Source organism: Sarcophilus harrisii, chromosome 6 (assembly GCF_902635505.1).
Source record: "Sarcophilus harrisii chromosome 6, mSarHar1.11, whole genome shotgun sequence".
Taxonomy (NCBI): Eukaryota; Metazoa; Chordata; class Mammalia; order Dasyuromorphia; family Dasyuridae; genus Sarcophilus; species Sarcophilus harrisii.
In genome coordinates this window covers 107,086,409-107,107,354 of record NC_045431.1, presented here as the reverse complement: position 1 = coordinate 107,107,354, position 20,946 = coordinate 107,086,409, and the positions used below count along the sequence as shown (strand labels likewise).

Genomic DNA, 20,946 nt, shown 5'->3' with positions numbered 1-20,946 from the left:
ATGGAGGTTCAAGCTCAAAACCTAAACATAACAACCTATCCATGGGTATCTAGTTGTCTCAAAAATGCCTAAAATTGTCATCAAGTTGATATAATGAAGAGTTTAAAGAAGTAGTATTATTTCTTAAAATAGCTCAAAGTATATGGCATCTTCTTTAAAAACACATAAAGACAGAAAAATGTTTTAAATATTAAAATCTTAACCAAAGTTCTATTCTAATGCCCTGTCATGTCATACAGATTATCTGAGATTCCTAAAGGCTATGCCAGAAGAATATAAGCTCTGTTCCATCAAAACCCCCAAACTTCTGAGTATTAACTAACCTACCCTTATCATCTTATCCGGGCCTATTTTCAGGCCTAGATCATAGCTGACCAATTTACTAATGAAACTAATAAAATCCCCACCCCTGTAACCCTTATCTACTTACTGACTATATTCATTCTTTCAAGACCTAATTTTGATCAAACTACTCTGGCAGCAAAGTCACACACGTATATACTTGATAATTAAAGATAATATGTCCATGGGAATGGACATCAGAAACATGTATAGTCCCAATTTTACTTTGCTATGAAGATGAAATTCAAATGAAACACAGAAAATTTAAATGGTTCTACTCTCACTTTTGTCTAAATATCATGATATAAAAATTCAAATTCCTAACAATCATTTTCTATTTCCTTTTCAGATTTATATATTGGCTCAGGAAGATCTTAGGAGTACAGATTTTAAAAAGTTTTAAGACATGTACAGAATTAATCAAAAGAAAAGCTGAAATAAGATTTTTCTTCCCAGAATGCAATGACTTCAATAGAAACTCCTCAATAACACTTACCTCCTGTTATAAACATCCCAGGGGCAGTAGGAACCCAGGCTAAGCACTGGACTGATACTGCTGCAGTGGGAAAATTAAATGTTGTGATACAAGAAAGTGATTCAGAATCTACAAGGCGAATGCCATTAAGCAAATTTGCCACAAGGAGATAGTCAGTAGACAATGGGTCCCATTCCAGATCTGTAACAGGATCCTCTTCATCGGTCCCTTCAAGAGATTCAGGTCTCAGAACATGTTTCTGATTCTTAGAACCTAAAAAAAAAAAAAAAAAAAAAAAAAGGGAAATTATTTACAAAATCAGCCATTTATAATTTATAGTGCATCAGATTACTGTTCTCTGTACTCCATGAATCATTTGTGAACAGAATCATGAAGATGAGTGTACTTACAAAAGTAATGGTTATATAAAGGAAAATAATTTATTATTGTAAATATATTAAGATTGTGAATATATGTATTATGTTTGGCAAGCATTTTGTGGACCCATTGAAAGTCTTTTCTCTATGTTACTGCAGAAATGAAAAGGGTGAAAAAGCCAAACTGTCTCCACTCTGCAGTTTATAAGTAGAAGAGATAACAAAGAAAAATAATTACCTAGATTAATGTGAAATCCTCTTAACTGACAAATAGTTTTGCAGTTTTCCAAAAAACTTTTGTATCTTAAAATAATTTATATGATGACAACATTGTAAAAAACAAAACCACTTTGAAATTTGTATGAACAATATAATGACTATTCATGTTTCCAGAGGACTGATGATGAAACATGCTATCCATGACAGAGAGGTGGTTTAAGATGCAGAATGAAATATATGTACATAGGTACTGAGGAAATGTATTTATATATATATATGCATATTTTGTTATGAGAAATTTGTTTTTCTTTTCTTTTTCAATAAGGTTAGGGAGCATGCAGGAGAGAAAAGAGGTTTCAGGTGACTTTAAAAAATAAGAGGGAGGTATATAGACAGAATACTGCAGGCATTTTCAGATGAGATTAATAGATTATTAGTTTTACTAATGAGATTTCCCATGGAGTGGGCGCAATCTATAAATGTTTGTAATGTAAAAATAAAATATATCAATAAAACTTTAAAAAGAGACTTTGCTGAATATTCTTGCATAAATGAAAAAGAAAAAGAATCCACAGGCATAATGACAAAATCCATGATTGAATTTGTCCTTTACTTCTTGTGATCCCCTTTATCTCATTTGTCATGAACTCTTCCTTTATTAATAAATCTGACAAATATCTTTTTCTAATATTCCTCCTTATATCACCTCATGTGTCTAAATCATAGCCATTATCTTGGGTATTCACGTGAGATGTTCTGTGCCTAGTAAAGCCAGACTACTTTGCAGTTTCCCCTGAAGTTTCTGTCAAATTAAGTAGCTTTTTTACATTGTGTACCTAATCCAATCTACTGATTAACCACTCTATTTCTTTTCTAGTAGCAAACTGTTGAGATAACACTGCTGCTAAACAGTTTTGTTTCTGCCTCCACTGTCCTCACTCAAATTCTGTACCAAAGATGCTAATCTAGACTATCATCCTATTACTCTTAGGATTTAGAAAAAAATCTAAGGCTTAACTGAAGACAACTATACATATACATATCAAATGGATCTGTGAATGGAAGTCAGTTAATAGTTATACATTTATAGAGTGCACATGAAGAAATTAGAAAAAAAATTAGAAATTTATTTCTTCACATGAAGAAACAGACTCAGAAATGTGAAATAATGTACTCTAGTCACATAGCTCGAAAATGTCAAAACCAAAATTCAAAGCTGCCTTCTGATTCAAAGTTCAATACTATTATAACTATACCAACAATAATATTCAAAAAATAAGAAAATGTCTGAACAGTAAACCAAATTTTTTGTATAATATTGAACATATGTACTTATTATACATATGTATAGTAAATGAAACTCATTAGCTTTCTCTTCAAAACATCATTTGTTGGGATGGGATCTTATACCCTTGTACCCTCCACATTGCCTCACACATAGCCGGTACTGATTAAATATGTGTTAAGTGAATAAATAAACTGGTAGTATGACAAGCAGCAGAATTTCTGCTTCTCACTATGACATGTGTCAATCACTCATCACAGGATTTCTTGTGCATGAAATGAGGGACAAAATGCTGTGTAACTAGGAATATTCCTAGGAAGCACAGTAAAAATCATAATGTTGCTTCTGCTGGCAGATTAACGAGCTCTTCACTGCATAATTAGTTAGACATACTGGAATAGGTATGAAACAAAATAGGAGTAGGATGAAGTCCAGTAGGCAAAAAAGAAAATGATCTCTTGGTTCTTTCACATTCATGTTAACCTGCCCAAGCTTAAAGTTGTAACCATATAGCCAAAAATATAAAGAGAAAAAACAAAGGGGATTAAATATAACAATAGAACACTAAACTTCAAGGTTTTTAATTTAATATTAGTGAAGTCTGTTCTTGATTATAAAGAAGAGCTATTAGCATCATAGCACATAGCATCTCCAAGGACATCATCAAGAGAGAGGAGAATATTATGTTTAGTAGAACTTTAAAAAGAGGCCAGGAGAAACACCCGTTTCTACTCTACTTTCTATTACTCTACTGATCCGTCATATTAATTAAATATAAGTTCCAAGATGCATAGTTCTTAGATTATTTAAATGCTTACCTGGCTGAAAAATTGAAAGGCTTCCATCAGAATGTCCAAATACAACTTTTCCTTGTTTTTGGGGATGCCATCTAAAGAGACAAATATCAGACAAGAAGCCATGGGCTTCTTTGTGTACATTCACACCCATATCTGGTCCTGAAATAGTCCAAATATTCAGTGGGCCTCTGTGAGAAACAAATGCCACAGTATCTCCAGCATTCCAGCACCAGCTAACAGAAGCAGGAATTCCTGGAACATATTTTTAAAAAGAGAGAAACTGGAATAAAAGATAAACAGTCCATTTATGTAAACATACCAAGAAATATTTTTAATTTGTTCTTGAAAGTTAATTTTTAAAAACAGAATACGATATTTCCCAAAAATCTTAGTGTAGTTTTAACCTTTAATATTTGAAGCCCGTCATCTGATTAACCAAAAAGTAAATCAAATTTAGAGATTAGAAACATGGTACATTCAAATTTTGGTTGCATAAAGATAGAGATGAGTCCATGTGTAGAGTATATCTTCATAGATCTTGCGATCTTTTTATCTACTTTTCTTCAGCCACATAAACCCCCAGATCTTAAGTTTTAACATCATTTAGAACTTTATTGTATCACCTCTGGGATATTTTTCATGATCCTATAAATTCCCCTTTATTATCCCAGTTCATATCTATTCTGGCCTCATTTTTGCCTGCCATCTAAATAGGGACCAAAAGGGTTTGTATTCCAGGGCTATGCACAACACCATACCCAGAATCCCCTTTTGATCCTCTTCAATTTTATTATATTCATCCTAGACAGATTAGCCCTCACTGCTTTCATTTGCCTGGCAATTGTTTTATTCAGCTTATTACTTGGCACGTTCTCCATGACAATAATTTCTTCTTTTCCTCCTAGTGTCTGTATTTTTCCATTCTTCATATTCAAAACAGGTTACTAATTCTACCACTTTACTATGAAATTCAAGCCTATTTAATGGAAACTCTTTCACTTCCCTTCCTTCAATTTACAAAATTTCTGCATCTTCCCCTATTATTTCTTGGCAGAAGAAACAACTTCCCTTTCATCTCCAGAGTATCACCTACTCCACTATTCCTGGCAGGCCCGATATACTTCCCTTAACTCTCTACTCTCCATTTGCTTTTAAACCAGGAGGTATCAAACAAAACTCCAGAGTGCCCAACCAGATTAAAACATAATTGGGAAATGTTTAATAAAATAAATAAAAATTTTAATAAAACAGGTAATGTTAATTTTGTGGTTTTCTAAGTTAATATGTAGCCACAAGTATCCATTTCTACTTGAGTATGAGTTCTAAACAATTGTGTCTTTCCTAGGCTAGTCACTATGCCTTGGAAGTTTTAAACTCTTTCTAGATCTTCCAGCCTCAGAAGTTATCCTGATTGTTATCCTGATTTGTAAGTGCCTCATTAAGTCTCTAGATCTGACCTAATATTACGATATTGCAGAACATTTTACAAATCATCATTTACAAAATATGGCAAGACAAATTGGAAAGATCAAAATCAAAAGTATGGGGTGAGCAAGATGGGTAAGGCAAGAAGAAAAACAGAAAGACTATTCTTGAAAGAAACAAGATCACAGGGGTGTGATTTATGAATGAGCTAATGTCTACGTAGTGCCTCAAGATTTTTAAGTTACTTTACATAAACTAAGTCATTTTTGACAGGATTATTATATTAGTAAATCAGAAGAATCCTATACTTGTAATTAATTTAGAATGTAAACTCAGTGCTATTACTGTGGAAGAAATGGAGAGACATATGTGATAGAGTATGCTGTTTGGTAGATTTTCAAGAACTGGATGAATGAATAATTAATAGTTGGATTGATAGGAAGTTTTTAGCGAAATGTCCCTTGTGTATATCCTTGGCCTTGAACCATTTAATAATTCAGCAATGATTTAAAGAAATAAATGGTATATTGATTAAATATGCATGTTAACAGTAAAAAGTAATATACTATATTGCATTGTAACAGTATTATTACAGATATTATTATATTTTAGGACGCATAAAGATCTTAACAGGCCAGAATATGGGGATAAATTTATAATGATAACTATAAAGATGAGACTTGGACAACTTCATAATTGCAAGGAGGAATATGCCTAAAAATGATCTGTTGATTTTAGTCCAAAGCAAATTTATTATAAAGCAACAATATGTTATGTTAACCATGCTCATAAGTTGCATGCAGTACTAATATATAATTAAAAAGCTTTTATTTTCTTTGTATCATTCTTTACACAACATACTGAGTTTTGATTTGGTTTTCAAAGCTATATTTTTGAAAGGACCTTGATAAATTAGAGAGCATACAGTGGAAGTAAAGTAATATGTTAAAAGCCTTACGATGATCCTCTGATAGGTTCACTTGGCAGAACTGAGGATTTTCACTCTGGAAAACAGAAGCCATAGAAAGGACAAGATAGCTATCTTAAAAAAACAAAAACCTTCACTTTTATTTTTTTTTCTCAATTACATGTAAAAAAATTTTAACATTGATTTTTTCCAAAATTTTGATTTCTAAATTCTTTCCCTTTCTCCTTCCTTTTTCTCCCTGCTTGAGAAGGCAAGCAATTTGATATAGGTTATATATGTACAGTCATGCAAAGCATTTCCATATTAGCCATGATGCAAAGAAAATGCAGACCCCTCTCAAAAAAAAAAAAAAAACAAAATAAGAAAAATCAAAGGAAGTTTTAAAAGTATTCTTTGATCTGCATTCAAATTCCATTAGTTTTTTCATTGAAAGTGTATGAAATTTTTTATCATATGTCTTTTTGAACTGTCTTTGATCATTGCATTGCTGAAAATAGCTACTTCATCTCCAGGTGGTGATCATACAACTTTGCTGTCTCTGTGTATAGTCTTCTCCTAATTCTGCTCACTTCATTTTGATTCAATTAATGTAAGTCTTTCCAGGTTTTTCCTGGAAAGGAAAATCCTTCTCATCATTTCTTCTAGCACAGTAGAATCTATTACAATCACATTCCACAACCTGTTTAGCCATTCCCCATTTGATAGGCATCCTCTTGATTTCCAAATTTTTTTGCCACCACAAGAAAAAAAAAAAAAAAAAAACTTGATATAAATATTTCTGTAGATAAAAATTCACATATTTTTTTCTTTGATTTCTTTGGAAGATAGACCTAATAATGGCATTGCTGGGCCAAAGGATTTTCATAGTTTTATAGCTCTTTAAATATAGTTCCAAATTTCTTTCTAGAATCGTTTGATCAGTTCACAACTCCCACTAACAGTATATTAGAGTCCCTATTTTTCCAGATTGCCTCGAACATGTCATGTCAATCTGATAGGTTGTGAAGTTACATCTCCAAGTTGTTGTAGTTTTCATTTCTCTAATCAATAGTGATTTAGAACATTTTTATATGACTATAAATAATTTTGGTTTCTTCTTCTGAAAACTATCTGTTCACATACTTTTACAATTTATCAAATGGGGAATGATACATATACTTATAAATTTGACTACACTTTCAATGAAGACTATGAAGGAAAATTGCTACATTGCTTTTGTGTAAAGCCTTTTAAATTTAATATAAACAAAATTATCTGTTTTATATGGCATATAAAAATGTAAGTCACTTATTTGATCATAATTTTTTCTCTTATTCATAGATCTGACAGATAAAATTTCCCATGCCTTCCTAATTTGCTTATATCACCCCGTTTCTCTAAATCATGTGTTCATTTTTGCTTTATTTTGGTAAATAATATGAGATGTTGATCTATACTTAGTTTCTACTAACTAAACATTTGGTATAGATTCCCTAATTTTGCTCATCTCATGTTTCTTTTGAGCTAATTCAATTCTGCTTTACTCATCACATTCTCTGAGGAGGGAATGCCATACTGGGCAATCCCGTGTCAGGGTCTCCCCAGTCATACAATTGATTCTAAAGTTCTTAGGAGGCACTTTGAGAGTGTCTTGTATTGCTTTTTCTGACCATCTTGTGAGAATTTGCCCTGTGTGAGTTCTCCACAAAATAATTTTTTTGGCAAGTGTAATATCTGGCATTTGAACAGTATGGCCTTCTAAACTGTTAAATAAAGTTTTCCAAACAAGCATTTAAACTTCATTACACAGAAGAGCAACAAGAATGGTAGCCCGCCAGACAAAAAGGCAGGAAGGAAAAAAATATATATACTGAGTTCAATGGGTAGCCTGAATGTAGCACAGTTCTTCACAACCGATGGGGGGGTAATTCAACACGGTGTCCAACAACGTTCTAACGACGTGCTTCATCTCAACTGGTTACTATGAAGCAAGGTGGTAAATGTTTGGCCCCAATCGGGCTTCAGAAATGGTTCTGTTTTGTCTGCTTTAAAGTTGGAATGGTTGGCAGTTTAGTTTGAGAAAGGACCTCAGTGTCTAGTGTCTTATCCTGCCAAATCATCTTCAAAATCTTCCTAAGACAACTCAAATGGAAGCAATTCAGTTCCCTGGCACAGTGCTGGGATACTGTCCAGATTTCATAAGCATACAACAATGAGATCGGCATATTGGCTCTATAGACCCTCAGGTTTGGTAGTCATTGTAATACCTTTCCTCTCCCACACTTTTCTTCAGTCTTCCAAACACTGAGTTAGCTCTGGTAATATATATGTCAATCTCATTATCAATGTGGACATCCCTGGAAGTATACTGCCAAGGTAAGTAAACTTATCCATAGCATTCAAAATTATACCATTTACTGCAACTGATGTTTCCACATATGGATGGTATGGTGCTGGCTGATGGAGGATGACCTATATTTTCTTGGAGTTAACTGTTAGCCAAAATTAGCACAAGCAGCAGAGAATTGATCTATACTTTGTTGCATTTCAGCTTGGGAGACTGCATTGAGTACATAATCATCTGCAAACAAAAAAAATCATACACTAACATTCTCTGCACTTCAGTTTTGGCTTGTAATCTTTCCAAGTTGAAGAATTTACTATTACTAAGTTAGCTGATTGTTTCCATGTTTGTCCTCTTTAAAAGCATTTGACAATATCAATAGGGGAATGGCTGAACAAGCTGTGGTACATGGCTGTGACAAAATGCTACTTTGCTATAGGATGTGACAAAGAGGATACTTTCAGGAAAAAACTGGAATAACCTAAATAAAGTGATAAAAAGTGAAGTGAGCAAAACCAAGAAAAACATACATAGTAATAGCAAAATACAATCATCAGCATTAAAGAACTCAGCAATACGATATAAGACAATTCCAAATGACTTATGATGAAAAATGCTATCCACCTTCACATAAAGAATTAATGGAGTCTGAATATGATTGAAGCAAACTTTTTTTTTAACTTTATTTTTCCTGTGTTTTGGTTTTGTTTATTTTTTTTACAACATGACTGATATGGAAATGTGTTTTGCATAACCATATATATGAAGCATATCAAATTGCTTGCCTTCTCAAGACAAAGAAAGGAAGGAAGAAAGAGAATTTAGAACTCAACATTTTTTAAAAATGAATGTTAAAAATTGTTTCTGAAAGTTGTTTTTGAGAATTTTTTTACATTAAAAAAATATCTCTCCTTGATCCATTGTGCAGGTCAGGTATTTCTCCAATGAAGTATTTAAAATTTTTCTCATATTTTTCATTACTTTGATTTTGTTTTATTGTTTCTTAATGTTTCATGTAATCATTAGCTTCCACTTAGACAATTCTAATTTTTTTCTTCTGTGAGCTTTTGTATCTTTTTTCTACTTGACCAATTCTACATTTTAAGGAGTTCTTTTCTTTGGTGAATTTTTGTCCTCCTTTTTCCATTTGAGTAATCCTGCATTTTAATGAGTTTTCTCTTCAATGCATTTTGGTGTCCTTTTTGCCATTAGTCAATTTTGGTTTTTAAGGTCCCCCCCCCCGTATTTTTGTGCCTCTTTTTACCAAGTTTTTAATATTCTTTTCATAATTTTTTGCATTCCTCATTTCCCAATTTTCCCTCTTAACTGATTTTTTCTTATTCTTTTGGAGCTCTTCCAAGAGTTCTTGGTGGGCTTGTGTCTAGATCACATTTTTTTTCCTGGGAGGTTTTGCTTGTAGCTATTTTGACATCATTTTACATGTTCTTTTTAATTTGTTTCTTGATCTTCCCTGTTACCACCGTAATTTTTATAGTCGGGTTCCTTTTTGTTTGTTTTTTACTCATTTCACAGTCTATTTCTTGACTTTTAACTTTATGTTAAAGTTGGTCTCTATTTTTGGGGTGGAGAGAGCATTATCCCAAGCTTCAGGTTTTTCATGTTGCTGTTTTTAAACACTGTTCTAAGGCCTATAGGTTTTTGTTCCCTGGTGTCACAATCTAAGTAGAAGTGTGGCACACCTCTCCTGGCCTGTACCCTTTGTCCTTTGCCCAGGAAGGGAACTTGTTCTCATGTAATTACATGTACTAGAATTCTTCTTGTCCTTGGAATAGTGATCAGGTCCTCTGCTCTCCTGTAGTTACTATCACTAGAGCTCCATTCTGCCTTGAAATTGAGATGAAGATTCCTACTCCCTTTAGAACCACCACCCTGGAATTATGATGAAGACTCATGCATCCCTGTGACCACAAAAGCTATTGCTCCTTTTGGTCCTGGAACTATAACCAGGTAGTCTACAGTCACAAATGCTCATGCTCCTTTCTGCCTTAGGACTGAATACCTTATAAGTGACCACAAATACTCTTTTCCACCCTGACCTCTCTGGGCAGGGCCACTATTCCCCTTCAGTTGCAAGTACCAGTGATTCTCTTAGCCCTGAGATTGCAATCCCAACTGCATATAAGCAATGCAACAGGGTCCTGAACCCAGCATCAGCAAAGAGTCCTCTATAATCTCTTTATGACCAATTGTCAGATCTCTTTCCTGTCTATGGAATGAGATCACCTGAAGCTATTAAAGCTACTGATACAGTCTCCTGCACTTGTACTACAGGACATCTATCACCCTAATGAAACAGACCTTTTTTGCCTACCTCCCAAGTTGTCTTGTGCTAGAAAATTGTTTTTCCTTATCGTTTATTGGTTTTGCAGCTCCAGCATATGATCTGAAGCATTATTTTAAAGTTTTTTGTTGGGATATTTGAGAGAATAAAGGTGAACTCTTGCTCCTACTCTGCCACCTTGCCCCTTTGAGATAGCTATCTTCCAGTATCTGAAGGCATAACATGTAGAAGAGGAAATATCCTTTCCCTGCTTGACCTCAGAGAGAAGAAATAGAAGCAATGCATTGTAACTGCACAGAAGGAAATAATGATTTGATACTTAAATACTACAATAATTCTAGGATTCATCAAGATCAGCATCACCTCCAACAGAGTAGATTGCAAGAAATTCTTATCTTTTTTATCCTGTGTAACTCTTATCCATGTTTCTTCATATATTCTATACAGGAAGGTATATCCAACATGCTGGGGCCCATCTTCTAGTTCTCTTGACCTTGCATGGATATTATGGAATAGGCAGTCTATCATATATGTATATGCATACATACATATATACACACATATATGTATACATATAAATATAGGTATATTTCTTGGTCTTGCTACATGGAAGGATCTGATTATACATCTATCTGAAGACATTATTACTCTGCTTCTTATTAACAGTACTTCATTAATAACGTATCATAGCCTGTTTACCATGTATTTTGCTAGAAACCATACACTATAAAGTTACTATTATCAAAAAGGTGGTTTCATAGTAATACAAACGTGAAATAGACTGATTTAGAAGATGGTTCTTTCTCACTCAGGTTCTTCAAGCAAAGATTGGAAGATTACTTGTTAGGTACAGAGAAAATTATTATTCAAGTTTGGGTTCAACTAGATGGCCTTCCTCCCGGCACTGTGAATGTTCATTATAGACAGGTCCAGGCCAAATTAAGCTCCTAATAATGGTCTGTTGAATTGCTATGAATATGCATATGGTAGGGAAGCTTGACTTTTTTGTCATCGTTTTGATGTCTGGGTATTAGATATTACAATTTTTGCATATTTTAGATAGTTTTCAGGAAACCAACGTCAATTTCATTCCACAATGTCTTCAGTGTAAGATAAAAGTGTAATTAGAAAAAAAAGTAATTTATCCTTTTATTTTGTTGTTTTCTAATAGTTCTCATTTATTCACCACCCAGTTAAGCATTTTTAGGACAGAAAGAAAAAGAACAGATTCTAAACTCTTTTGAACTAGTTTAAACAGGAAAGCAAGAAAACCCAAGGAAGGTTTGAAAGTTTGTAGCCTGTAATTTTCAACTTAACTTCAGAATTAGGTAATATTGATGATTCTTTGACTCTACCACTTTCAGTATCAGTAGAATGTCTGAATGCAGGAGAAAGAAAAACAAATTCTTGCTTTCTCACATGAGCATGAATACTTTGTGTGCCTTACTGTTCTTATGTTAAGAAGAAAGTAAGAGAATTATTACATAACATAAATGCAATGTGATATGAAAGAGGTAAGCACTAATACTAGACATAATTTTCCACAAAATTATGTTTGATACTTCAAGGCTTAAAGTTCATTAGTATTTGTCAAAGGAAAAATAATATTCATTGAATAAGTAAACTCCTATTGTAAAAATACCTTTTATATTGTCAAGTTTTGCAACAACTTTTTGTTCAGCCACATTCCAAATGATCACTATGTGGTCTGCACTGCCACTCACAAAGATGTCAGGGTTGTGGGGACACCAAGAAATTGCAGTGATTGTCTTTTTATGTTCAGACATAATTGCATGCAATTTGAATTCATTGTACTGATGATCCAGCTAAAAAAAAAAAAAAGGATACACACAAAACAAATACATTAATATATCATTTAAGTTTATAGACTGTTAACTAAAAAGCTTGATAAAAACCACAGATTTAAATGTACAAAGAAACTAACCTTGACATTTGCTGTAAAAGAACTGAGAGTAAGAATTAGGGATTTCAAATATTTTTATTTTAACTTTGAAACATACTTGCAAAGATACTGAGTATGTGAAAACTGCCTCTTTTTTGAGAAAGATGATAAATGTATTTTATGAAATAATCTACCTTGAACTCAAATTTTTCAAAGCTTGACTGATTCTAAGCTAATGCTTAGATATCAATCAATCATTCTTTTTTAATCAATCTTTAGAAACAAAATAAATGGAAGATTCCTATACCATTTATTTGAGAAAAATATATCTAACTTCATAGAATTTCACAAGCCAGGGGGTCCCACTCATATATAAAAAAAGAATGATTTTACAACAAAATGCTAAATAAGGGATAAACCCACCATGTCTCCAGGCAAACCATTACATCTTTGTAGATATTTAGCATATGCATAAATTATATAATTCTAGAGCCCTCCTGTACAATAGAACTGCCTATGATATAATTGTGTTCTTTAGCTACTTTCATCATTTCAGCAGAAAAAGACTGAAGTATAAACTATTCACATGATTTAATGATTAAATTGTTTGAAAGAATCCCTTTTGTAATACCCTGATATCTTTTTGATATTTCATTTTGATATTATCTCTAAATTGGAATGAAAGGACATTTTTCTCAATTTTTTTCTTACATAATTTTGTGATTTTAAAATTTTAAAATTTTAAAAAATTTTAATTTAAATTTAAAATTAATTAATTTAAATTAATTAAAATTTTTTTAATTAAAAATGTGATTTAAACCTAATGATAGAGAGGGATTGTGGATATAGACTTAGCCTTGGAATCAGAGATTCCTAAGTTCAAGACCTAAATATAAATGTACATAAATACACACAAATATGTACATATATGTATGTGTACATGGGAGATATAGACATAAAATATACATGTATTTCACTCACATATACATGTGTATGCACACATACATATACATGTATGCATGTTTTAATTAATCTAGTTCTGACTCACAATGATTCAGTGACTCTGAGCAAGTCACTTAACTACTGAGGACTCCCAGAAATTCTTTTACACCTTAACACTACAGAACAATTGCTAATCTGTTTTGGTAAAGGGAAATTCCTCATCAGGAGTTCATTACACTGAAATAAGATGCAATTAATGTATCAGTAGGAAAATTGGCTAATTATTGAAAGGAAAATTTCACCACTGTAATTAAGTTTTAGTGACAGACTAAACACTTGAATGAATATTTAATACTGAAAGGGATAATAATGTCTTGCATGTTTATAATACTTCATAGTATTATAAACATTCACATGAATTATTACATTTAAAATTAACAGATCTACCAGTTTGGCTTATTTATCTTTTATTTCAATTTTTAAAAGTACACATTTTCCATTAGCATGCATTTTATTTAAATAAGGCTTTAGGGCGAGGCTCTGTAACTAAACTAACTTCTATTTTTATGTATATTAAATTCTTGAGTTTACTAATTTTGAGTTTATTTCGATGTTTTATGGACACAAAATTTTCTTATAGGTTGTTTTAAAAATTATTTTAATATATTGTAATATAATATAATAAGTTTTATAGATCCTAGCTTCTTAAACTGTGGTTCACGGCTCCATAAAAGGTCTCATAACTAAATGTGGGGGTTGTGAAATTATGATTTATTATCAGTAAATGTTTGATTTGTACACATATTTTATATAACTATATACCTGGGAATCATATAAAAATTTCTTAGGCAAAAATGTATCATGAGTAGAAAGAGTTAAAGAAGTCTGTTCTAGATGATCTATTTTTTAAAAAACTACATATTTTTAAAGTGCCAATAATAGAACATGTTTCAATCTTTTCACTAGGTTTCATATCAAAATGTATAATATTCTAATATTTCTAAAATGAATATTACTTATCTGGTAAAAAAAACATTTGCAATGACATTTACTGAAAAGTAATAATAAATCACTAACAATCAGAAAGTTAAACTATTCAAACTTTTAACTTAAAAAATCTTTTTGTGCAGGTAATGACTACACAATAATTTAGTTTTTGCTAATAGTTCATAAATCTTTGGTTTCACTATAGTGTACATGGCATTGGCCCTGTATTCTCAAAGTCTATGCCAAGTCCATGCTATGAACAGCAAACTCTGGAAAATACTCCAAAGAACATCTCATTGACAAACTATATACACTGATTGTCTGGGGACCATCTTAGCTAAATTCAAAAGTGACTATCTACTAAGAGCTGAGGAATACAACAATAATGAAACTAGATTTTTTTAGAACTAAAACTGAAGTATATACTTGAGTGTTTGTATTCAACATTTGGTTTATCTTTATTAGTTTCACGAACTTCAGATAGGTCAACTCCCCTTACAGTATACTGAACTCAAAAAGTCTATCAGAATTCTTTTCTTATATTGGAATTTTCTTATATTAAATGCTGCTTGAAACATAGGCCACAGACAACAAGTTGAAAGACATGAAAAATTGTTCCCTAATCATTTTACCAAAGGCATTTAAATGGTTTGGTGGATAGAGGCTTGGAGTCAGAAAGATCTGAATTCAATCTGATCTCACATGACTAATTGACACTGGGCAAGTCACTTAACCCTGTTTGCCTCAGTTCCTCTTCTGTAAAATGAGCTGCAAAAGGAAATGGTAAACCAATATAGTATCTTTGTCAAAAAAAAAAACAAAAAACCCAAATGGAAGCAGAAAAAATCAGACATGACTGAAACAACTGAAAAACAACAATTATAGAAGTATATAAGTAAAATGGAATGTATATTTATTCTTTCTGGCTGCGCGCGCGCGCGTGCGTGTATGTGTGTGTGTGTGTGTGTGTGTATCTATAGATATAGATATATATCTTTGGGGATATAAATATCTATAATATAAATATCATAAATAATACAATATTTACATATAATAAATTATTAAAAATTTAAATTAATCTATTAAATATATATAAAAATTTCACATAATATAAATGCACAGCACTTAAATATTTACATATATAATATATTTAAATCTTTAAAGGAATCTTTTTATAAGTCAAATACTATTTTGTAAAAATCTTATTACCATATTTCTATAATTCTCTATTAATAAATTTAATAATAATTAAAATTAAAATACAAACCCATAACATAACAATTTCCATGAAGTGTTGGATTACTAATAAGTATTAGTTTTACCTGATAAATGTAGATGGCCAGAGTGGCACAGTAAGCAAATCTGTCTCCGCTGGCTGCACAGACATCTTTGTTCCAAGGCTGACACCCAGCAGCCAACAGACCCACTTGCTTGACTTGGGACATCATTAACTAGAAGAGAGAGAGGAGTGAAGAAATACCAGAATCATTTCCATCATTCAACAAAACAGTGATAAAGTATTCCATTGTGCTATAATAGCCAGAGAGGTTATAAACATACACAGGAGCCCTAGAAAAATCTACTTTCACATATTCTTTTTCCCCTATTTTAATAGCTTTTTATTTTACCAAATACATGCAAAGATGGTTTTCAACATTCACTTTTGCAAAAACTCATGTTCCAAACTTTTTTCCCTTCCTCCCTCCCTGCACTCCCTCATATAGATAGCAAGCAATCCAATATAGATTAAATATGTGCAATTCTTCTAAGCCTATTTCCATATTCATCATGCTGTGTAAGAAAAATCAGGTCAAAAAGTAAAAGTAAAAACAAATATGAGAGGGAAAAAAAACAAGCAAATAATTAACAACAAAATAAGGTTAAAATACCATGATTTGATCTATATTCAATGTCCAGTTCTCTCTCTGGATGAAGATGTTTCTTTCCATCCATGACATTTTTATTTTGGCAAGGCAAATGGGGTTAAGTGACTTACCCAGGGTCACACAGATAGAAAGGATTATGTATTTGAGGCTGGATTGGAACTCAGTTCCTCCTGACTTCAGGGTACCATCTAGTTGCCTCTCACATTTCCTCTGATGACTCTATAATGTGTTCCTTTGGGATAATGGGAGAATTGCCTACTTAATTCTATTTCTATATTTTATAATACTGAATCAAATAAATTTTCTCAGCTTCAATGTCAGTACCTTCATATCAAAAGATAGTTATATTTTCATCTTTTACAAATTTGACTTACTTTGATGTTTAGGAGACCTTGTCTGATCATTGTCTCAGTTGAATATTTATTTCTTCAGAATAATTGGAGAATAGAGTCCTATATTTATAAAGTGCTTAATATTGATTTTTATTAAATATTTATCACAATATCCCAGTGTATACTTTTTTATAGACTGGTTCTATGATTATATTGGTATAGAGAACTCCAAGTAAGAGAACTCTCTCTACCAATTCATATGACATCAGCATTACAAATTATATTATAAAGAACTGCCTGGAGTACTGAGAGGTTAAGTAAATTGCTCTGGTTCACAAAGCCAAAATGTGTCAGAGGCGAGGCATGATTAACCAAGTCTTCCTAGTCTTCCTAACTCTGACGTCACTTTATCCACCATGCCAAACTACATTTCTCAAAATTAAAGTCAAAACAAAATAAAATAACCTTGATTTAGTTTATATACACATATGTGTATGTAGATAATATAAATATATATATATATATATATATATATACATACACATTTACACACAAATACGTAAGCAATGTAAATGGTTAATCTCAGAGAGAAGGCACTAATAGCTAAATTGTGGGGGAGCAGGGTGGTAGGAAAAGACTGGCAAAAACCTTTTGCAAATGATCTGATTTGAGTCAAGTCTGGAAAAAACAAAAAAAGCTAAAAGGTAGAGGAGAAAAGGGAAAATATTCAATGCACAGGGTTAAACAGTGAAAAGATACAGAATCAAAAAATGTATTGTCATTGGATCTTATAGTACATGGAGGAGAGGAGAGTGTAAAAAGGCTAGAAAAGTAGGAAGGCCAGGTTATAAAGGGTTTTAAAAAGCAAATGGATTTATATTTGATCCTGTAAGTAAAAGGGGGCACTGGAAGGTATTAACTGGAAATGGGGGTGGCATAGTTAGAATTGTGCTTAGGAAGATTACTTTGTTAACTCATAGAAGATGGACTTGAATAGAGAGAGCCTTGGGAAGACCAACCAGAAAGCTATTCATTAATTAATACTGCAGGTGTGAGGCAATGAAGGCCAAAGAAGGATGTTAATTTTGTGCATAAAAAGGATATATATACAACACAAAGAATTTTGTGAAGATAGAAATAATAAGATTTGGCAACAGGTTGGATATATGGAGTAAATATGAGTAAGCCACTGAGGATGACATCAAGGTTGCAAGACTGAATGATTGGAAAGATGGTATAGTATCTTCAACAGTAACAGGGATGTTGTGAAGAAGGGAGAATGGGTGGGGGGTGTGTGTGTGGATGTTTTGACTTGATGAGTTTGCCACTTTAATATATCTAGTATATAGTTGACAGGAAACCAGAGGTCAAATAAGTAAATAAATCTGAGAATCATTTGCAGAAAGATGAGAATTGATATTATTCACTCCATTTCTCTCACACAAATATTCATCAATAAAAGTTTTCAGTTTACTCATGCTTATCATGCACCTTTCAAACTTTCTATAAACTAGTATTTTTTACACTACTTCTCAATGCTTTGTGAGATGACATTGCTAATAATATTCTCATTATCAACTTTTGGAAGATTCTGGAAATGAGTCATAATCTAAGCATTGCCTTTGGTTACTGTATAGGTCAATTTGGCAAGGGGCTTCAATGATTGATGGTTAATGTGGTTTCAAACCTTTCTTAGGTTTTTTCTTTATGATATTTATTTTACATCAAATTGTCATAGGAAATGGTAATAATTGGGTGTTGATATGCATTATTTTATCCATTTTTCCATTCTATGGAAAGTTTTTTTTTTTTTAATAGGTCTGGTTGGAGTTGTTTCAACTGTACATCCTAGTTTATTTTATTTCATTCTTTTACTTTAGTATTGATTGATCCACTCTAATAAGTTCGTTTCAAAGTTATTATTTGTATTTATAAAATATTTGTTTTAAAATCTACTTCATATGTAGTAAGTCCTGCAGGCTAAAATAGAATTATTTTAATTTCTTTTATATTATCTAGTGCTTATCATGTCTGGAACCTCCTAATTCTGATCTCAAAAAGAAAAAAGTTTTCATCATACTTATGTAGAAGGTTTCAGTGTAAGCATTTAGCCTCATTCACTTTTACTTATAAACAATTTCTTCAACTTTTTTTCACTTTTCCTCCATATGTTCACCTTTGCACTTAAGTCATAATGTAATAAAATATACAGGTATTATCAAGATTTTCAAAAGGCCTTATCAAGGTTTTCATAGAATTTTTCTACTTCCTCATACTTTTTATGATGTGAAGTTATAGCCATGGTGGAGATTCTTTGTAAATGTTTATTATGAACACTACATGATATGATATTTCATGTTGCTTTAAGATGAAGAATAAATTGGCTTTGTAAACTTTTTTATCTGTTGGGTTTTTTTTGAAGGAGAATCTATGAGCCATCCTTTCATTAAGCAATAACTTCATTCTTTTTGTTATTTATTTATAACGATAATATTAAAATTTATGTAATTAATTTCCTTCATCAATATACTTACAATTTGGTCACTAACCAAACAACAAAGTTAATGTTAAGCAATTCCAAAATCTATATGATTCTTGACTCCCTTACTTTTCATTTTACCCCCCTGACACTGTCACTGCTAAAGTGAAATAGGATATAGAAAATTAAAAGACATTTTGTATTTTTATTTGTTTCAAGGATTACTATGGTCAAAAAATTCATTTTTAAATGGCTAGTCCACTGATGATAAGACTCATACTTAAGTTATTACCTCACCAAAAGCAAAAAGAAGACATAATTTCAAAGTCTTTCCAATATGACAGACTTTTCACTTCACTAGAACAGCCTATGAAAAACCAGGGTTCTTTATTAATCATTTATGTCCATATAAAAAATTCTTCTCTATTTAAAATGTCACAACTCAATAATGTCAATAACAGTTAATATAAAACGCAGCATTTTCAGGGAAAATATATTTGGCCCATTATGGTTTTGACTAATTTTAAATCCATTACCCCTCAAATAAAAGTATGGCTTCCAAACTGAGGAAGTCAAACTAAACATCTTAATGATCACTTGATGCAGATCACATCAATCTATAAAGCTCCATTAAAAACACATTAAAACAGCATCTTCGTGCTCATGGAAATTTTCTCTAATAATATTAAAATGCCCACTGGATTCGATGTGTAAAAAAAATCATAAAATACATTAAATAAAAATAGAAACGGAATGTTTTAGTTTTAATCTTTAAGTCACACTGAATAAACAGATAACGAAAATATCATTAACTTGATCTCTTTCTTTCCTTCTTTTTTTTTTTTTTTTGCTGAGGCAATTGGGGTTAAGTGACTTGCCCAGGGTCGCACAGCTAGGAAGTATCAAGTGTCTGAGGCCAGATTTAGAACTCAGATCCTCCTGACTTCAGGGCTCTATCCACTGCACCACCTATCTGCCCCCCCATAATATCTTTTAAAAAGAGTACATTAAAACTGGTATTATGTAGCAAATATTTACTTTAAATTTGTTTTTCCTATTGAATTTTGATTTTAGCATGTTGGTGAGTCTTTTTATATATTTGGCCACAGCTAATTCTCTTTAAAAGTTTTATGCTTGAAGTGTCTTTCTTGAAAGAGATCAAGGTAGGGCAGCCCTGAAGTCAGGAGGATCTGAGTTCTAAATCTAGCCTCAGACACTTGATACTTCCTAGCTGTGCGACCCTCGGGCAAGTCACTTAATCCCAATTGCCTCAGCAAAAAAAAAAAAAAAAAAAAAAAGTCCCACAGAAGTAAATATACATAACTTTAATCAACAATATGTTAACAAAGAAGCATCAAGATTAATGGATAAATTATGTTGATTTGTTTATGGATACTGGATTATTATGATGGCAATTCAAAATAAGATCACTCATCTCAAATTAAATTTTAAAATATTGCCCTGAAATCAGGAGGACCTACCTGAGTTCAAATCTGGCCTCAGACACTTAAAACACTTCCTAGCTATATGACCTTAATTAATTTTACTTAACACCAATTGCCTCAGAAAAAAAAAAAATTAAGATGATTGTCTTTAAGGAGCCTAGCCTTAGTGATCAATGTAGATTATGGAAGGAAACCACTACATTTTTTGGGGGGGGGGTGTCACCTATGTTTTCTTTCACAACATGATTATTATGTAAATGTTTTGCATGAAAACATATGTATAATTTTATTGAGTTGCTTGCATTCTCAATGGGGGCTAGGGATGGAGGAAGGGAATGAATCTAGAACTCAAAGTCTTAAAAATAATTGTTAAAGATTGTTTTTACACATAACTAGACAAAAAAATTACAAAATTAAAAAAAAAGGAAGTCAGATGTCAGAAGAGATTCTTTCATTACAAAGGTTAGTTTATATATAAACATTGTTTAAAACGAAGCAC

General features: G+C 32.0%; 1 protein-coding gene across 2 annotated transcripts in view; it reads right to left on the bottom strand.

The window, feature by feature from the left end:
* Positions 1–20,946, bottom strand: part of WDR17 (WD repeat domain 17) — a 117,833-nt gene that overhangs the window by 70,448 nt on the left and 26,439 nt on the right. For both annotated transcript variants that reach the window (XR_004230404.1, XM_003773053.2), the window contains exons 2-5: positions 15,628–15,756; positions 12,116–12,299; positions 3,517–3,747; positions 839–1,090 (exon numbers count right to left, since the gene is read on the bottom strand). Coding sequence is in view for 1 of the 2 variants with exons in the window: in XM_003773053.2 (XP_003773101.2) it covers positions 839–1,090; positions 3,517–3,747; positions 12,116–12,299; positions 15,628–15,756 (796 nt within the window). In the remaining variant the exon portion in view is untranslated. The remainder of the gene's footprint in view (positions 1–838; positions 1,091–3,516; positions 3,748–12,115; positions 12,300–15,627; positions 15,757–20,946) is intronic.